At 41.4% G+C, this 18,736-nt stretch overlaps 1 protein-coding gene and 1 pseudogene across 1 annotated transcript in view; both read left to right on the top strand.

Annotated features, from left to right (window-relative positions):
• The window catches only part of LOC134205438 (scoloptoxin SSD14-like), a 66,212-nt gene extending 57,380 nt beyond the window's left edge, over positions 1 to 8,832 (top strand). The window contains exons 3-4 of the mRNA XM_062680679.1: positions 7,678 to 8,103; positions 8,297 to 8,832. Coding sequence (XP_062536663.1) covers positions 7,678 to 8,103; positions 8,297 to 8,813 — 943 coding nt within the window. The 3' untranslated portion in view covers positions 8,814 to 8,832. The remainder of the gene's footprint in view (positions 1 to 7,677; positions 8,104 to 8,296) is intronic.
• LOC134206700 (glutathione hydrolase 1 proenzyme-like) overlaps positions 1 to 18,736 on the top strand; it is a 133,271-nt pseudogene that overhangs the window by 93,894 nt on the left and 20,641 nt on the right.

The following is an 18,736-nucleotide window of genomic DNA, read 5'->3' as shown; positions in this document are numbered from 1 at the left end:
CTTATCATCAGGTGTGGTCATTGTCTCAGCTTCAACGTTCGGATCAGGAATAATTAGATAGACGCTTCAAGTTCTCGTCCGCTTGCTTAATCAAAGTAGCTCATCGTCTTCCTTGGATTCCTTCTTTGAGAGCATAGAATAAGTTGACGGCCATTTCTGTGGCTTGGTTTGAAAATTGTTTAAATATAATTTGGAGCTCTATGTTCGCTTCATAAAGAGTGCAGAATTCTGTTAACTGTTAACTGTCAAAATTCTCCTTTTACCTCACAGCCGAGTTTCACAGTAGCTTGAACAAGACCGAGGGCTTGAATTAATTCACTTACCGCCAAAAAATCATCACTGAAGTTGAATTTGGATTGAAGCTTCATATCGAATAGAGTGATATGGAAATGCTAATATCATCTTCCAAACTTAGACGTACATGTTCATGATAGAATTAGAGGCGAAAGTATAGAATTGATAGTTCCCCGTTAGGATACGGCAGGCATGAAGAATGTTTTTATAGAAGTCGATTTGAAAGCGAGCGGAGGGCAATATTTGTGATGGCACATATCACACGACCTTCCTTCTGCCAAGCTCCCGTATAAAGGGGGAGGGAAGAATATCAGTGTGGAAGCTGATATATCTCCACTGGCAAAAGGAAGGTGGTTTGATTTGCTCATATGCCATCGTGTGCGGAAGGATTTTCTATCGACGAGTACTGTCTCTAAATTTCTAATATGACATCAGCATTTAGTCGAATAGGATTTTTATTGCACAGTTCTGTTTTCTCATTGCGTCCGTCTCGTCGCAACCAACTTAGCTGCCTCGGAGAGAACAAAGCAGAGAAAGGCACTGGCACTGCTGTCGTCGACCAATAACAGCTGAATTGATGGATGCCCCCACCAAGGGTAGTACACTAAATTAATGATTTTGTGTGTGGTCTACGTGTACGTCTAAGTTTGGAAGATGATATTAGCATTTCCATATCATTGTAAATCGTTTAACTCATTGCAATTCCTTCAGTTATCAATTGATTTTTTTTTCAATGCCCATATGTATCTTGTGTGGCAAGTACAATGGATACACTATGCTCAGGGAGTCGAGATTGTTTCCTCGACCGAACCAAGAATCGAACACGCCATCTCCGAATCCGAAATCCTACACCTCTGCGATGGTTGGTTTTATCACTGGAGGTGATACGAGCACGTGGCTATCTTTCTCGTCAATGACTGGATGACGGTAATTTGAGCCTTGAAATAGCAAAATAGCATAATTATTCATTTTTTAAATAAGTTTTGATGTTTTTTGGAATTTAAAGATTAATAAAATTATATTCTACTAGCCGACCCGACGAGCTTCGTTTCACCTAAAATTGATTTGTTCTCTGATTAGTTCTTGAGTAATGCAGAAATTTCTATTTCATTTGTATGAACGCCCCTCTTTCTGAAAAGAATGGTTTCTCGAGTTTTGAAGTTGTTTGTGTTTCATTTGCACGGGAGCCCCCCTTTCCAAATATGAACCTTCCCCGGCCCCAAAAACTTCTGCATACAAATTTTTACGCCAATCGGTTTAGTAGTTTCGGAGTCTATTAGGTTCAGATAGACAGAAATTCAGTTTTATGTATATAGATTGCAAAGTTGTCGGGCGTACAGCTGTATCTTTATTAGTCTTTTGCGAATTTCCTCCAGTTATCCCAAAAGTTTAGACCAGGGTCTCCAGGTCTTATTCCACCGCGTATAGTCAACTTCCTGGCACGGCAAATGCTGGGTAAAGCGTACCGTTGGTACTTCGCGTACCTGAAGGAATAAAATAGACCCCATCTCGCGGTCCTTAGCCTCTTACCCAGCAACTTCTATCCCTACCTCCCCGCGGTGCTGGCCGGGATACGAGCAACCTTAGGGAAGATCGGGTAACCAACCCCGGTGGGAACTATGGTCGTATGCTGACAGGGAAGGGGGGGGTTTGCTCCTCTCCGGAGGTGCAAATCTTATTGAGCGTCTGTTCTCCATGTCAGGATCGGCTCACAACAGCGTCTGTTCTCCATGTTAGGGGCGGCTGATCATCGTCCGAATGCCAGCGAGGGACTCTAAGTGAAACTGTGCACCATGGTCCACCGGAAATAAGGAGGAATGGTCCTCCGGAAATTTAGGGGGTTTGGTGTCAGGCCCTGCAAGCCAGCCTTTAAAAATCATAAGCAACGAACAATCAACAAGAGAGTACGGACCGGAACCATCGGCGAAGACCACTGCGACGAAAAGGGACTAGCGATTGGACACTCGGTTCGTGGAACTGCAAATATCTCAACTTCATCGAGAGCACACGCATACTTGCCGATGCGCTCAAGGACCGTGGATTCGGCATCGTAGCGCTGCAGGAGGTTTGTTGAAAGGGATTAATGGTGCGAACGTTTAGAGGAAACCATGCCATCTACTAGCGCTGCGGCAACACCAACGAGCCGGGAACAGCTTTCATAGTGATGGGCGATATGCAACAGCGCGTGATCGAGTGGTGGCCGATCAATGAAAGAATGTGCAGTAGACTGGCCCAGGAAACAAAAAGTTGTCTAATTCCACGGGGCACCCCCCAGGATTGTGTCTTTGGGTGAGAAAATCAATCTCTGAAAATTTCAGCTCAATCGCTTGCTGCATAAGCTGGCGCATTTGATTTGAAGTTTGTATGGGGATTTCAGCCAAAATGTATAGGAAAATACACCTCCGTCACTCATTCGATCTGGAAATTGGTTCTGATTGCTCGATTGACCTCAGAATTGCAAAAACGGCAGTTGGTATGCTACAGAACAATCTCACAGAACATTGTATGATGATTAAATGAACTTTTATATAGGCCCCGTGGAATTCGACAACATTTTTTTCTCCCCATAGTAATCTGGGCCAGTCTAATGTGCAGGTTGAGGATCAAAGGCCGGTTCTTCAACTTCAGCATAATCAACGTCCATAGCCCACACTCCGGAAGCACTGATGATGATAAGGACGCATTCTACGTGCAGCTGGAACGTGAGTACGACAGCTGCCCAAGCCACGACGTCAAAATCATCATAGGAGATTTGAACGCTCAGGTTGGCCAAGAGGAGGAGTTTAGACCGACTATTGGAAAGTTCAGCGCTCACCGGCTGACGAACGAAAACGGCCTACGACTAATTGATTTCGCCGCCTCCAAGAATATGGCCATTCGCAGCACCTACTTCCAACACAGCCTCCCGTATCGGTACACCTGGAGATCACCACTGCAGATAGAATCACAAATCGATCACGTTCTGATTGATGGACGGCACTTCTCCGACATTATCGACGTCAGGACATATCGTGGCGCTAACATCGACTCTGACCACTATCTGGTGATGGTTAAACTGCGCCCAAAACTATCCGTCATCAACAATGTTCGGTACCGACGACCGCCGCGGTACGACCTAGAGCGACTGAAGCAACCTGATGTCGCCACTGCATACGCGCAGCATCTCGAGGCAGCGTTGCCGGAAGAGGGTGAGCCTGATGGGGCCCCTCTTGAGGACTGCTGGAATACAGTCAAAGCAGCCATTAACGACGCAGCGGAGAACAACGTCGGGTATATGGGTCGAAGTCGACGGAACGATTGGTTCGACGGAGAATGCAGACAGATTCTGGAGGAGAAGGACGCAGCGCGGGCGGTCGCGCTGCAGCAAGGTACCCGGCAGAACGTGGAACGTTATAGACGGAAGCGGAGACAGCAGACCCGCCTTTTTCAGGAGAAGAAACGCCGCCTGGAAGAAGCGAAGTGCGAGGAGATGGAACAGCTGTGCCGTTCTCAAGATACACGCAAGTTCTACCAGAAACTCAACGCATGCCGCAAAGGCTTCGTGCCGCGAGCCGAAATGTGCCGGGATAAGGATGGGAGCATCTTGACGGACGAACGTGTGGTGATCGAAAGGTGGAAGCAGCACTACGAGGAACATCTGAATGGCGCTGAGAGTACAGGCAGTGAAAGCCAAAGCAGCGGAGGAGATGACTACGTCAGTTCTGCGGACGATGGAAGCCAACCAGCCCCCACCTTGAGGGAAGTTAAGGATGCCATTCAACAGCTAAATACCAATAAAGCAGCTGTTAAGGATGGTATCGGAGCTGAGCTCATCAAGATGGGCCCGGAAAAGCTGGCCACTTGCCTGCACAAACTGATAGTCAGAATCTGGAAAACCGAACATCTACCGGAGGAGTGGAAGGAAGGGTTATATGCCCCATCTACAAGAAAGGCGACAAACTGGAGTGTGAGAACTTTCGAGCGATCACCATCCTTAATACCGCCTACAAAGTGATATCCCAGATCATCTTCCGTCGTCTGTCACCATTAGTGAACGAGTTCGTAGGAAGTTATCAAGCCGGCTTCGTTGACGGCCGCTCGACAACGGACCAGATCTTTACTGTACGACAAATCCTTCAAAAATGCCGTGAATACCAGGTCCCAACGCACCATCTGTTCGTTGATTTCAAGGCGGCATACGACAGTATAGACCGCGTAGAGCTATGGAAAATTATGGACGAGAACAGCTTCCCTGGGAAGCTTACCAGACTGATCAAAGCAACGGTGGATGGTGTGCAAAACTGTGTGAAGATTTCGGGCGAACACTCCAGTTCGTTCGAATCGCGCCGGGGACTAAGACAAGGTGATGGACTTTCGTGCCTGTTGTTCAACATTGCGCTAGAAGGTGTCATGCGGAGATCCGGGTGTAACAGCCTTTCCATTAGATCCAGTCAATTTATTTGCTTCGTGGATGACATGGACATTGTCGGCCAAACATTTGCAAAGGTGGCAGAACTGTACACCTGCCTGAAACGTGAAGCAACAAAAGTTGGACTGGTGCTGAATGCGTCAAAGACAAAGTACATGCTTGTGGGCGGAACCGAGCGCGACAGGGTCCGCCTGGAAAGCAGTGTTACGATAGACAGGGATACCTGCGAGGTGGTCGAGGAATTCGTCTACCTCGGATCCTTGCTAACGGCTGACAACAACGTTAGTCAAGAAATACGAAGGCGCATCATCTGTGGCAGTCGGGCATACTACGGGCTCCAGAAGAAACTGCGGTCGAAAAGATTCGCCACCGCACCAAATGTGTCATGTACAAGACGCTTATAAGACCGGTTGTCCTCTACGGACATGAAACATGACAATGCTCGAGGAGGACTTGCAAGCACTCGGAGTATTCGAGAGACGGGTGCTTGGGACCATCTTTGGCGGTGTGCAAGAAGACGGTGTGTGGCGGCGAAGAATGAACCATGAGCTCGCTCAACTCTACGGCGAACCCAGTATCCAGAAGGTAGCTAAAGCCGGCAGGGTACGATGGGCCGCAGGACATGTTGCAAGAATGCCGGACAGCAACCCTGCAAAGATGGTGTTCGCTTCCGATCCGGCAGGTACGAGACGGCGTGGAGCGCAGCGAGCGAGATGGGCAGACCAGGTGCAGAACGACTTGGCGAGCGTGGGGCGTATCCGAGGATGGAGAGATGCGGCCTCGAACCGTGCATTGTGGCGTCAAATTGTTGATTCAGTGTTATCTGTTTAGATGTTAACTAAATAAATGAAAAATGAAATGAATAGTCAACTTCCACGATGTGACCTATCCCGGACCGGTTTTCTGCTGTATATTGTTTTCCCAATAATGAAGTATGACGTGTTTTATACAATTTTGCCATCATTTTTCACTTCTTTTCCGAAGTGGGCGCCGCTGATCCTCAACAAGCTATGTTTTTTGCTAAGATCTCAATGAGTGTTACTGAGCAATGGAAAATAGTTTACTAGCATTAATTTACCAACTGTCAGTTTTTGTCAAAGATTTGCTAAGCTTAAAAACACAAAACTATATAAGTCCTCGATATTTTCTTCTTCTTATCGCTTCCATGTGTACAATGTTGGGCTATTACTTTAGATCCTTAAACACTCTGATTCGATCCACTCTGATTCGGTCACAAACGTGATTGTCACTTCTATTCTGCTCCGACGGAAGGTTGCCTGGAAACGCCATTGTCACCGACCGAGTTCCCATACACTCTATGCACCCTGGAGATGTTCAGCTCCTAGTTGGATCGCGATTTACTTTAATTGTCCCGGTGGCAAATTTATTCTACTCCGACAATAAGGTTCCAGACAGCGGAAGTTTCTCCGTAACCGATCGTGTTCCAATTCTCTCTAGGGCGTTGGCTCGCTGAAGCGGCTATCACTATGCAAGTATGACTTTTCACCATTTTGTAACATATACCTATTTCGCTCATTTATCTAATTTGTTTTATTTCGAAGCCCAATGTTTTGCTCGATTCTAAAGTCCTATGATTCTAATTTCCTCATATTCGAAATTCCATTATCCGAAATTCTTAATTTTTCCAAATTTATCATGCTGTAACTGTTTGCAAACAACCGTTCTTCAAGCTGTGCATAGAACGACTAATCCTTCCTAGCCAAACAATTTCATGCAACGCAAAATTAAAATACAATACAAAAGATGAAATACTGGACATATTTTTGTTTGTGTTACCCATATGAACTAAGTCTCATGTACCTTTCCAAATGTATTTTCTCTAATGTTTGCATTCTTGTGGAAATGGACTAACTTTCGCTCTTTCGCTCTTTGTAACGCTCAACTATCTAATTCATGTGACATTCTGGAAAGCCATTGGAAATTTATGCAATATTGAAATTATTTTTGATTCCTTCCACGGAGTCAGAATTCCGTATTGAACTTTTGAATAACCTGACTTGGGAAATTCGTAGTTTTACCGGAAAATTGAATTTATTTGCACAAGTAATGAAGCATACACATCCTTTTGACTTGTGTCAACAGTTTACAACATAAAAATAGGTATTTTGCATAATTCGCGAGAAAAGTCGTTGGGTAGTAAATTTGTCTGTACCTTGCAGCAGTCCCCGAAGTATCCTGGAAGCTTCCGGAAAAAATAATTATTTTTCGCACATTTCAAAGAATGTCAAATTCCTGATGTAGTGATTGTCTCGATGATCGAATATTTCAAATACTTGTCATAAGACGAGTTTATACAATCCCATTGAATTCCACCACTTAATTGTATCTTGACAGATACGTATTTCGACCTCAACAGTAAGGCCGTCTTCAGTGTCTCGTACTTGACTCGACTTAGTCGAGTCGAGTCAAATACGAGATACTGAAGACGTCCTTACAGTTGAGGTCGAAATACGTATCTGTCAAGATACAATTAAGTGGTGGAATTCAATGGGATTGTATAAACTCGTCTTATGACAAGTGAAAACATTCCACTAAAAAGCTCAAAATAATTTTCTTATCAAAATTTCAAATAGTTTGATCAAAATAATTGTTCTCAATACATCAGCGTAACGCCACTCTCCCATATAAATTATTCAAAGCGCAAACCCACCAGACGGTGGCTTTAAATGAAATGAAATAGAACTGCAACATTCGTTTGAGGCCGACAGAGATGATGTTATGTGGTGTGAATCGCATTTGTCAGCCGAAAAACCTCTAGAACTGTTTGAAAATCGTCAAGAAGAACGAAAAGTCTTTTCCCTGCCCCTACCAACACTAGCCTTTTATTTTTCCTTATGATAGGAATAGATCCTTGACTTTTGAAAATACAAAAGCTGATCATAATTTGCGTATAAGATATCTCATTTCAAGCTATGTATATATTTTTTTAAATCTTAACCAAAATCTTGTTTTAGACCACGCTGGCTCCCACCGGCAACAACCACATTGAAAAGCGGCAACCAAGTCTACTCCATGCCACTACCGGGTAGTGGACACGTATTAAACTACATGCTCAACATTATAGACGGCTACGATCAGTTAACCGTCGATGACCCCCTCACGTGGCACAGAATTGTGGAAGCTTTCAAGCACGGATACGGTCTACGTACCAAGCTTGGCGATCCTCCATTTGTACCGGGTGTGGAAGAACTGCTAAGGAAACTGACCAATGAGAACTATGCGGCATTTGTACGCGATGGTATCTTCGATAATATGACATTCTCGAACTACGAGCATTATGGGGCAGAATTTGCCAACGAAGATGACTACGGCACTGCGCATATTTCCGTGCTGGCACCAAATGGCGATGCCGTCGCTGCAACCACAACGATCAATTATGTGTAAGTATTGCTCGCCCCTAGTTTTGTCTATTATAATGTGTTTCGAAACAAATGATGATTGGCGATCTAATTCACGTTGAAATATAGACTACATAGTCATCTTTATCCACCTAAGATTTTTACCTCTTATACCCAATGTCACCGCTGATGAGGATACATACTTAAACATAATATGTATAATGTTTTATTTCAGATTGGGCGCAATGATCCGTTCCCCTTCGACGGGAATAATTCTCAACGACGAGATGGACGACTTCTCCACACCGGGAACAATCAACTCGTACGGTCTACGAGCATCCCCCGCCAATTACATCGAACCGGGAAAGCGCCCTCTCTCGTCCATGTGCCCTACGATCATAACTGATTCGCAAGGCGATGTGCGAATAATCGTCGGCAGTGCCGGTGGTTCACGAATCACGACGGCCACATTCCTACTAATCCTACGTCATTTATACTTTGGCGAAGATCTCGAAACGATCATCCACAGCAAGCGGATCCATCACCAGCTGGCACCGATGTCTTTTGAGTACGAGGAAGGTTTCGATCAAACCGTCGTCAATGAATTGATCGGGCGAGGACACGTCGCCAATCAAGCCGCTTCTGATTCTGGATTTGCCGCACTGACGGCAATTATCCGGGATAAAGAAGATAAGCTTTGGGCGACGTACGATCCCCGGCGAGCGGGTAGCACAAATATACTATTAGGCTAATTTGTTTTAATAAAATGTTTTTTTTTTTATACAAATTGTGTTTTACATTTTATAAATAGGTTCATACAATTGTTTCGCCAGTATTTTATACACATTGCTCAACTTTATTCTTATCGTTCGTTTATGCTGTAGGATCAAGGGACAATTTGCCGTTTATGATAATGGTTGAAACCCCATCTAAATGGGTGCCTATTGCTAAATCCGATCCCAAGCATTGAAAATAAGCAATCGATATTTTGTGCTATTGTGGAATTTAAGATGGCCAATTAATAACCGAAACCAAACCTTCAGATTCACCGAAGCAGAACAGTAGAAGCTAAAAATCGATGTTTCGATTACTTTTGGAATTCAATAAGAATAATTCAAAAACGACTTCATTCCAATCGCTTCTACTGTTCCATTGAGTCTAATCAACTACGAAACGCGGAAGATGATATTACTGTTGAGGTCGATACAGATCGCTGTCAACATCACTAGCAGTTCAGTTCAGAATAAGAAGTTATAAGACTTAGTTGAGCAACAATAGTCAGAGACTCTTCAATGACAATTGTGTCACTCAGAATACAATTAAAAAATTGGATTTCAATCTTCTATCTTCTTCTTCTATATACATAAAAATGAATTTCTGTCTGTCTGAACCTTATAGACTCCGAAACTACTGAACCGATCGGCGTGAAAATTTTTATGCAGGGGTTTTTGGAGTCGGGAAAGGTTCTTAAGAAGGTGAGAGACACCTCCCTCCTTTGGAAAAGGGGGCTCCCATACAAATGAAACAGAAATTTCTGCATAACTCGAGAGCTAATCAGAGAATAAACCAATTTTAGCCGAAACAAAGTTCGTCGGGTCTGCTAGTGGAAGAATAAAAATTGGACTTCTTAACTTGCTTTACAGTAAAACACAGGTCGACCATAAAAAAGTAACACTCATGTATCGCATTTGCAGTTTACATCCTCAGGAATCGACCGGTGACTACCGCTAGATGATTGATTGAAAAAATTTCGAGATGATTTGGTGGTTCGTCGCATATGAGTTCACTGTTTCGTCTAGGGTGGGACTAACTAACTTTTGGCTCTCTTTTGGCTCTCTGGGTGACGATGAAGAAATTACTGGTTAAACTAGAAGGTTGATTTATTGCATCGTGCCTGCTCGGAGGCTAGTTTTGCGAACACTGTACAAAACATACATGTCAAAGTTACTTTTTATGGGCGACTCTTAGTACGGAAACTACATTACGAATTATTATGGACGTGCGCACAAATACTCAAATTTAAAACTAATAGTTAAGATTACCCAAGTAACCATTAGCACTATATTATGTCAAACCGCCCTATAGGGCCACTATACGGATATTTAAAAACCTAAAGGCATTAAAGTAACACTATATAGCTGATTTGAAGAAATATAGTGCTTATTGGTTGCTTGGGTTGCTACGCGCTTCAAATTGCCAACCGAACGCTTCACGATTTATGTCCATCATTGTCCACCGGAAGAATAAAGATAAGTTTACCGGCTCAAACCTTGGCCCTATATGCTACGGTTGAGCACATTTATTGTTAGGGGCAGTAGGGGCAATATGAACATACGGGGCAATATGAGTCACCCTCATTTTGAGCTTATTGACAAGTTTTATCATGTAAAAGTTATATGATCTTTAAGAGGATGCTCCACATATGCATCAACGTGAAAACCGCATTAAAATTCAATTCAAACATGAAAATACACTTGAAAGTGTAAATTTTCGCTGCATAGGCAAAATTATTATAAGATTTGAAGTTTATAAATAAGGTTTGACACAAAACTGACAGTTAAAAATACAGGTCAAAAATACACCACAATCAAAAGATATATTAAAATTGAATATTGTACACACATGTTTGTATTGATACAAATCTGAATTTATCATAAAACTTTTTTTCCCACAACCAGTCCCTATGGGGCAATAAGGGCATATCTGCACAGAGCAAGATATCAGGCCCTAAAAAGCGAACAAGTTCAAATTTCATTAGTCAAATACAAGAATATTATCATATATGTAAGATTCATTACGGAAAAATTACAATAGCGCATTACTGCGACTGAAACAGAAAAAATGACCATTGACCAGTTGAAATGTGGGCGTTCAAACGGTGAGGAGTGGCAAATCGGTTCAGTCCGCTGTTGTGCGGTTTTTTAATTTTATTTGGTATGGAATACTCACAATTGTTGTAGGAATATCATATTCTTCCATATTATGATACTTTTTTCGCCTAAATAAACGTTTTGGATGGGTGGCCCATACTGCCCCAAATGGTGGCTCAAATTGCCCCGTATAGTCGGGAACACACATTGAAATCAATACATTTTCAAAAGTGCATTCCAACAATTTCCAAACGCATTTTACGTCATTCATCGACGTAATATGAAAGGTAACATTCTCTAGTATAAATTAACTACATTTAAACAATGTTTTTTTGAGCTTTTCGGCGCTTTTCGGAACGATTTCCTTAGGTGGCCCATATTGCCCCGATCACCCCTATAAATCTTCATATATTGCATTTCCAACCAGAAATATTCCACCAGCCGGCTTGCTTACATTTGGTTTTGACGCCAAACAGCAAAAAACGACGATGGATGTCCGCTATATCTCATTTAAACCAGCGAAAGTCTCGAGCGAAATGGACACAATGTCGACATCGTTGTCCCTATCAGATGGATGATTTTTCAGCCCATTTCGAACATACGAAAGATAAAGACGGGTTGCTGTTTATATTACAAGCCATTTTGCGTGCGTTGAATAAAGGCAGCATGCAAACAAATTGAGAAAATCAAAACATCTTATTGAGCGTGGATTCTAATTGGTTGCATGTAAGACACTACGCTCAATGTTCAGGGCGACTGGAAGCGATTGGCCCAGGATCGAGTCCAGTGGAGAAGGATACTCCATTCGACGTAGGTTCATTGAAGAGCTGTAGCCCATAAAGTATGAAGTAAGTAAGACACTACCACACTGACTGTGAGAGAGCGTTCTAGATTCCCCCAATAGCACGTTTGCCAGGGACATGCTAACGAAAATACTATTATATGACTCATCTATTTTCCAAATATTTACCATATTTGCAAGTAAAGAAGTTTAGAAAAACGAAAACTGTATTAAAAACTGCAATTGCAAAAAAAACAACATGTTCTAGCCCAAATTGCATAGGATAACCGGCGGTAATGTTGGCCATGGATGTAACATTGGCTCATCACGCAAATTATTCAATATTCCTGCGATAATATGTCGATTTGTAGGGAGATATTAACCACTGCTTCTTTAAAAAAAAGTGTATCAAACATTTTTCTGCATCATTACGGTAGATTTATACACTTCTTACACTATGAAAAGCAATTCTCTTGCGTGAAAAATCACTTTGACTCGGTTTCTTAGCAGCCATGTTTCGTTGACTCATGCAGGAAGGCTGTGCTAGAGTTTTTTCTTATGCCCAATAAAACAGTTTACTGAATGGAAGGTAACGGTTTTTTTAAATTGATAATTATGGGAAATTTAAAGCTTTAACATCTTATTCAAAAGAAAAACTACATAATTAATTTGCTAACAAAAATGAGATAGATGTCAGCGTCAGCTAAAGCGAAGTAGGGCAAAAGCATTGCGACAGTACTGCAAGAATCGCACGCTGATTACGAAGCAGGAGTTCAACCGTTCCAGTACTGCATATCGTGTATACAATCGATTCCTTTATCGTCGTTACGTGCTTCGAACACAATCATCACTCCGTAGAAACCCCAAACGTTTTTGGTCGTTTGTTAACTCCAAACGAAAGGAAGTTGGTCTGCCTTCGTGCTTGCATCTGGGTGAAGAAATCGCCAGTTCTGAGCTGGAAAAATGTAATTTATTCGTTCGACATTTCCTAAGTACATTCAATGCCACCAGGGCCACCGCCGATCAAATAGCTGTTGCAAATCAATTCACGCCTAGAAATGTTTTAGATTTACATGCGTTTATAATCGATAAGCAGTCCGTTCTGTCAGCCATCAGAAAATTGAAAAGCTCGTACACTGCCGGCCCGGATGGTATTCCGTCTTCTGTGCACAAGAATTGTTCGAACTCGCTGGCTACCCACTTAGCTAGGATTTTCACACTGTCGCTCCAGGAGGGAAAATTTCCTGATGAATGGAAGATGTCGCACATGTTTCCCGTTTACAAAAAAGGCGACAAAAGGAATGTACAAAATTACCGAGGCATCACATCCTTATGTTCTTGCTCCAAAGTATTCGAGATAATCATGAATGACGTTTTATTCAGTGCCAGTAAAGCGTACATCTCTACTGCACAGCACGGCTTCTATCCAAAGCGATCTGTAGAAACGAATTTAATAGAGTTTGTTTCGCTGTGTGTTCGCACCATGGACTCCGGTGGTCAAGTTGATGCAGTTTATACGGATTTGAAAGCAGCGTTCGACCGCGTCGACCATGGAATATTGCTTGCAAAGTTAGAACAACTTGGAGTTAGTCGCCATCTAGTGTGCTGGTTCAAATCATATCTGTCGAACCGATTGCTTTCTGTGAAAATCGGTTCTTCACAGTCTGAATACTTCTCCAATACTTCTGGTGTACCACAAGGAAGTAATCTGGGGCCTCTCTTGTTCACGCTGTTTATCAACGAACTCTCCCGACTTCTACCTCCTGGTTGTCGTTTGTTTTATGCGGATGATGTTAAAATGTTTAAGATTATCAACAGCATCGAGGATTGTGAAGAACTGTAGAACGACGCATGTGGATAGAATGGCGAACTGGTGTTCTGCTAATCTCCTGACGCTCAGTATTCAAAAATGTAATGCCATTTCCTATTATCGGAAACACAAGCCGATAGTTTTTGACTATTGTATCTCTGGTACTACCCTCGAAAGAGTGAATAGGATTAAGGATTTAGGAGTCACACTGGATCAAGACATGACATTCAAGCCGCACTATAACGACATCATCGCAAAAGCTAATAGGCAACTCGGATTCATTTTCAAACTATCTGAAGACTTCCGGGATCCTCATTGCCTAAAATCTCTGTACTGCTCTTTAGTTCGTTCTATCCTTGAATTTTGTGCTGTAGTTTGGAGCCCTTATCATAGCGTCTGGATCTCAAGGCTAGAAACCGTGCAGCGTAGATTCGTGCGTTATGCACTTCGGCACCTTCCATGGAGGGATCCCGTTCATCTTCCCGCATATGAGGATCGATGTAGACTACTTGGTATTGACACTCTTCAAATGAGAAGGAATAGATCGCAGGTTGCCTTCGTGGCCAAAATCGTGACTGGTGAAATTGACTCTCCGGAACTTCTCATGAGGTTAAATCTTTATGCTCCGGAACGAACAATGCGTCAACGAGATTTCCTGCACCTTTCTCCGCGTAATCGAATGTATGGCATGAATGAACCTTTCCGTGCTGCTGCGGCTGCTTTTAACAACATTTATAGGCTATTTGATTTTAACTTACCATTGACCACTTTTTTAAGAAGATTGTAATCGTTTAATGTATATTTGTTTAAATTTACTATATTCATTAAGACTACCAAATGTCAGATGAATCAATACAATAAACATAAACATAAACATAAACATCAACAATTTGAAAAAATCGAGTTACGGGTTTAAATACGTACTAACTCTTCTTGAACTGGTGAACAATGGTAGTGAGAGGAACACACGGAAGTTCTTATTACTGAACAAATTCTCTTGCTTGAAATGGTCTTGTAGACAGAGCTAAATCCCGGGTTTTCATTGTTTACTGGTGATATTCTAGAAGCAAGACAAGGATGTGGCTAGGGCTCCGATGCATGGCCAAAAACAGTATCACTGTTCTGATTTCTCAAGAAAGGATTGATTTCCTATTGATAAGGGGCGCGCCTTCAACGGGATTGCTCTCTATGAAGGATCTAAATAGCGAGACCTTGTCATGGTGGTCTTGAGAAAACAAAACAACAACTGTATCGAAACCGATACTGAAATGCTTCTCAATAGCACTGGAGTAATTCGACATGCACATAAACACCAAGGATACGGGTAACGCTACAATAGATCTAATAATTGGTCGCAGTGGCACACCCGAACAGGAGAACATCAACAATTACCAAATATTGCTTGCACCACTATGGGTACACTATTCCTTTAGTGGCGGTAAAAATTATTTTGGTTCCCATAGTGGTGCTATCCATTGGTTTCTTATGAGACTCGCCACTATTGGTACAGTTGCACCACTATAGGTGCAAGGGAGTCATTTTTGTTAAGGAAAATCATTGTTTTCAATAGTTTTTCAAGCGAAATCTTAAGATAAGTTGCATTTAACAGGATATTTAAAGCACGACGCATAAACTGAACCCATCGTAACGTGTATAAATATGATAAATCTCATTAAAACCCCACTACCTCCACTATTGGTGCTACCTCCACTAAGGGTACGGTTACCCTACCTGCTTTCGCACATCAGATGAATGGATACCAACCACACTATGTCAGCTATCATTTTATTTCACAATTTCCATTGTTATAGCGATATAATTAATCGAATTTTTTTTTGGACAATACTGGGGGCACCCACAGCCAAATGGTGGCATGCGCTTTCGATTTGTAGCACTACGTTAGTATAGGTGAAACTCTAAAATCAAAACATTCGCACCAATTACCCGTACTGGAGAAAATAACTGAAAGTTGCGGATACAAAAAAAACGATGCTTGCGATTAGGTTTCGGAGAATCTTTGTAAAAACAGGTTAATCCACACAGCGGTTAAGTTTCAAATTACATAACGGTAAACTTGTCCATTGTCAACCCACAACAAGCCCCTAGAAACGCTTCATGTATGGTAGGCTTCTGAAATGTATATAGGGTAAAACGACCTATTATGGAGGGGTTAGGCGCCATGTCAAAACAAAATTGATTTCGAAAATTCTTTAAAAATGAACCGTTAATCTTTTTTCACATTGCAGTAGTCGAATATGATGCTCATTAACTCTAGTTTCGTAAATATTAACGTCAATTGTGCTAAACTTATGTTGCTTTGTTTTCATCACAATAAAAACAAACTACCGCAATAATAGGAAGCAGTTGCCTATCGTTGCGATATTTTTTGAAGGTCAGTCCTATTGTTGCGGCATTGCCTGTATTTCTTATGGAGATCGATACCACAACAATAGGACCTTAGCACTACCGCAATAATAGGCTCAAAGGACGCTATTTTTTAATGAAAAATGTTGATTTTTCATCATTTTGACCAGAATTTTATCAAACTAAAGGTGTTCTAGTAGTTGATTCGAAGAGTTTTAGCGGATCCATAATTGTTTTTGATGCTATTGTATCCGGGATGGACTATTTAAACACTACCGCAACATTAGGGCATACAACAACGATAGGACGTTTTACCCTAGTCCTTAACAATCATTCAAGTACCCTCCCACAACCTAAAACGTCATGTAGTTTGTGAATGGGCCCTCATGATGCTTTTTCCGAATCTCGACACAATCGCTTTCTTTCGCCGTACATACCAAACATCATATGTGGGGGGAGGGGGGGTTTGGAAAATGACCACGATAAGCCACATGGGGGGAGGCGGGTGTTGCTCTCGAACCACGTGGGTTTTTTTTTTACACGAAAAACTTTTGTTGAATAACAATAGCGGTGTAAAAAATACAAATCATAAAAATTTTATGATTTAATCATTAAACGCAAGGCGCATCTTAGGGCCGATGCCCACGTAGCGTCTTTTCAACTCAGCGATAAAAAGACGTAGGTGTGCATCGAGAAAAACCGGTAACCCAGCGTCGGTCGCAACGCGGCGATGCACATCTGCGTTATTTGACCATCTTAGTCTTAGATCCTATTTTCATAAAATAATAAACGAAAAAACAGTCTCAATTTCCACAAAAAAAATTGAAAAGGAAAAATGGAAAAATATTTTTAAAAAAATCCGCCCTCGTTGGTTTTTGGCATCACGCCGTAGACAATTTTGCATCAGCGGACTGCAGCTACAATTTTGAAAAATGTTCTTGTTTTTACAATAATCCAAGAAAAAACTTCGAAAGTATTTCTTGTAGATATTCAGGAAAAATCCAGTAAAGAAATTTCCTGTAAAATTTTTGACATTACTTTATACAATTCTGATAAAGTGTCGGCATTTCGAATGATTTTTGAACAATTCTCTCTTAAAAATTTTGCTTGGAAATTAATGGAAATTGTTAATAAAAAAAAAACAAAACATCTTCAGTGTAAATTCCGAAAATTTTCCTTAAAACTCCGAAAAAAAAACGAAGTGAATTCTGTCTGGAAATTCAAAGCAAACCCGTGGGAAATACATACAATCTTCGGTGGAAAAAATCGTTCATATTTTCATATTTTTTTACATTCTAATGAATTTCTTCGACAAGTTCTTCCAAATCTTCACCAGAAATTCTTCTTCATTTCCAAAAACATTTTTTCGAACATTTTAAGGAGTACACTTCAAAATATTCAGTCTCCAGTTAGCCTTGCGAGCAAAGGCGTAGGATTGAAAACCGGAGATGGCGAGTTCGATTCTCGTTCCTGTCTAGGATGTTTTCGGGTGGGAAACATTCTTGACACCCTAGGTATAGTGTATCCATCGTACTTGCTACACAAGATATATAATCGTGCAATGGCTCCCGAATAAAAAATATTATAGAAAAACAATACAATTTATTGTAACATCACAATAAAACACAATAAATTTACAATAGATTTTATTGTAGATGAAATAATAGAAATACATTAGAATGCATTGTTATGAACCATTCATTAAATTGTAAATGAAGTTTTCGTATTAGAACGTACGGGTTGTTAAGTATCGTAACTATACAAAATTTGAGATTTTTTCATACACTTTCTTTTGTCAAACAATAGAGTGTATCGTAAATATATTGTTGAAATATCCAAAGAAAACCGTTCAAATTACATTAGATTGAATTGTATTTTTATAGTAAAACAGAACCATCCATCGTTCACACCGCGAAAATCGGACGACTGCGATGGGCCGGGCACGTAGCCAGAATGTCGGACAGTAACCCGGTGAAAATGGTTCTCGACAACGATCCGACGTGCACAAGAAGGCGAGGTGCGCAGCGGGCAAGGTGGATCGATCAGGTGGAAGATGACTTGCGGACCCTCCGTAGACTGCGTGGTTGGCGACGTGTAGCCATGGACCGAGCCGAATGGAGAAGACTCTTATATACCGCACAGGCCACTTCGGCCTTAGTCTGATTAAATAAATAATATGAATTGTATTTTTATAGTAAAACAATACGATATTGGATTTCTTAATTATGACGGTTTTACCGTTCAACAATGAAATTTTAAGAAAAACTAGCAGACCCGACGAACTTCGTTTCGCCTAAAATTGATTTATTCTCTAATTAATTCTCGAGTTTTGCAGAAAGTTGTGACTCATTTGTATGGGAGCCACCCCTTCCAGAGTGGGGAGGGGTCTTGAAACATCTTAAGAACCTTCCCCGGCCCAAAAAAACCCTCTGTGCGAAATTTCAGTCCGATCGGTTCAGTATTTTCCGAGTCTATAAGGGTCAGACAGACAGAAATTCATTTTTATGTATATAGAAGAAGAAGATAATGCATATTTGCTACAATTGGATAAATATTATTATATGGCTTATATGCAATTTTTTATTTTATTTTATTTTATTTTATTGATGTATAAGGGGGCCGGGGGCCAAGTCACCGATGTGAATTTGAAATTCATATCGTCCATGATACACCAGGGACTAAAGGATAAGGCTTCACAACATCTTTACCCATGGGGGTTTTAAGTTTTGCGGGATATACTTCTAGTATATCACTGCCTTAGGAGTATGGGCAGGTTGGGGATATTTTTATGATGAATATTAAAGCTGTGGAGAGATGTCGGTTATAATATTTGATTATATGTATTAACTT

This window comes from Armigeres subalbatus, chromosome 1 (genome assembly GCF_024139115.2).
Source record: "Armigeres subalbatus isolate Guangzhou_Male chromosome 1, GZ_Asu_2, whole genome shotgun sequence".
In the NCBI taxonomy this organism is placed as follows: domain Eukaryota; kingdom Metazoa; phylum Arthropoda; class Insecta; order Diptera; family Culicidae; genus Armigeres; species Armigeres subalbatus.
The sequence above is the reverse complement of the archived record's forward strand: the minus strand, read 5'-3'. Positions and strand labels throughout refer to the sequence as shown.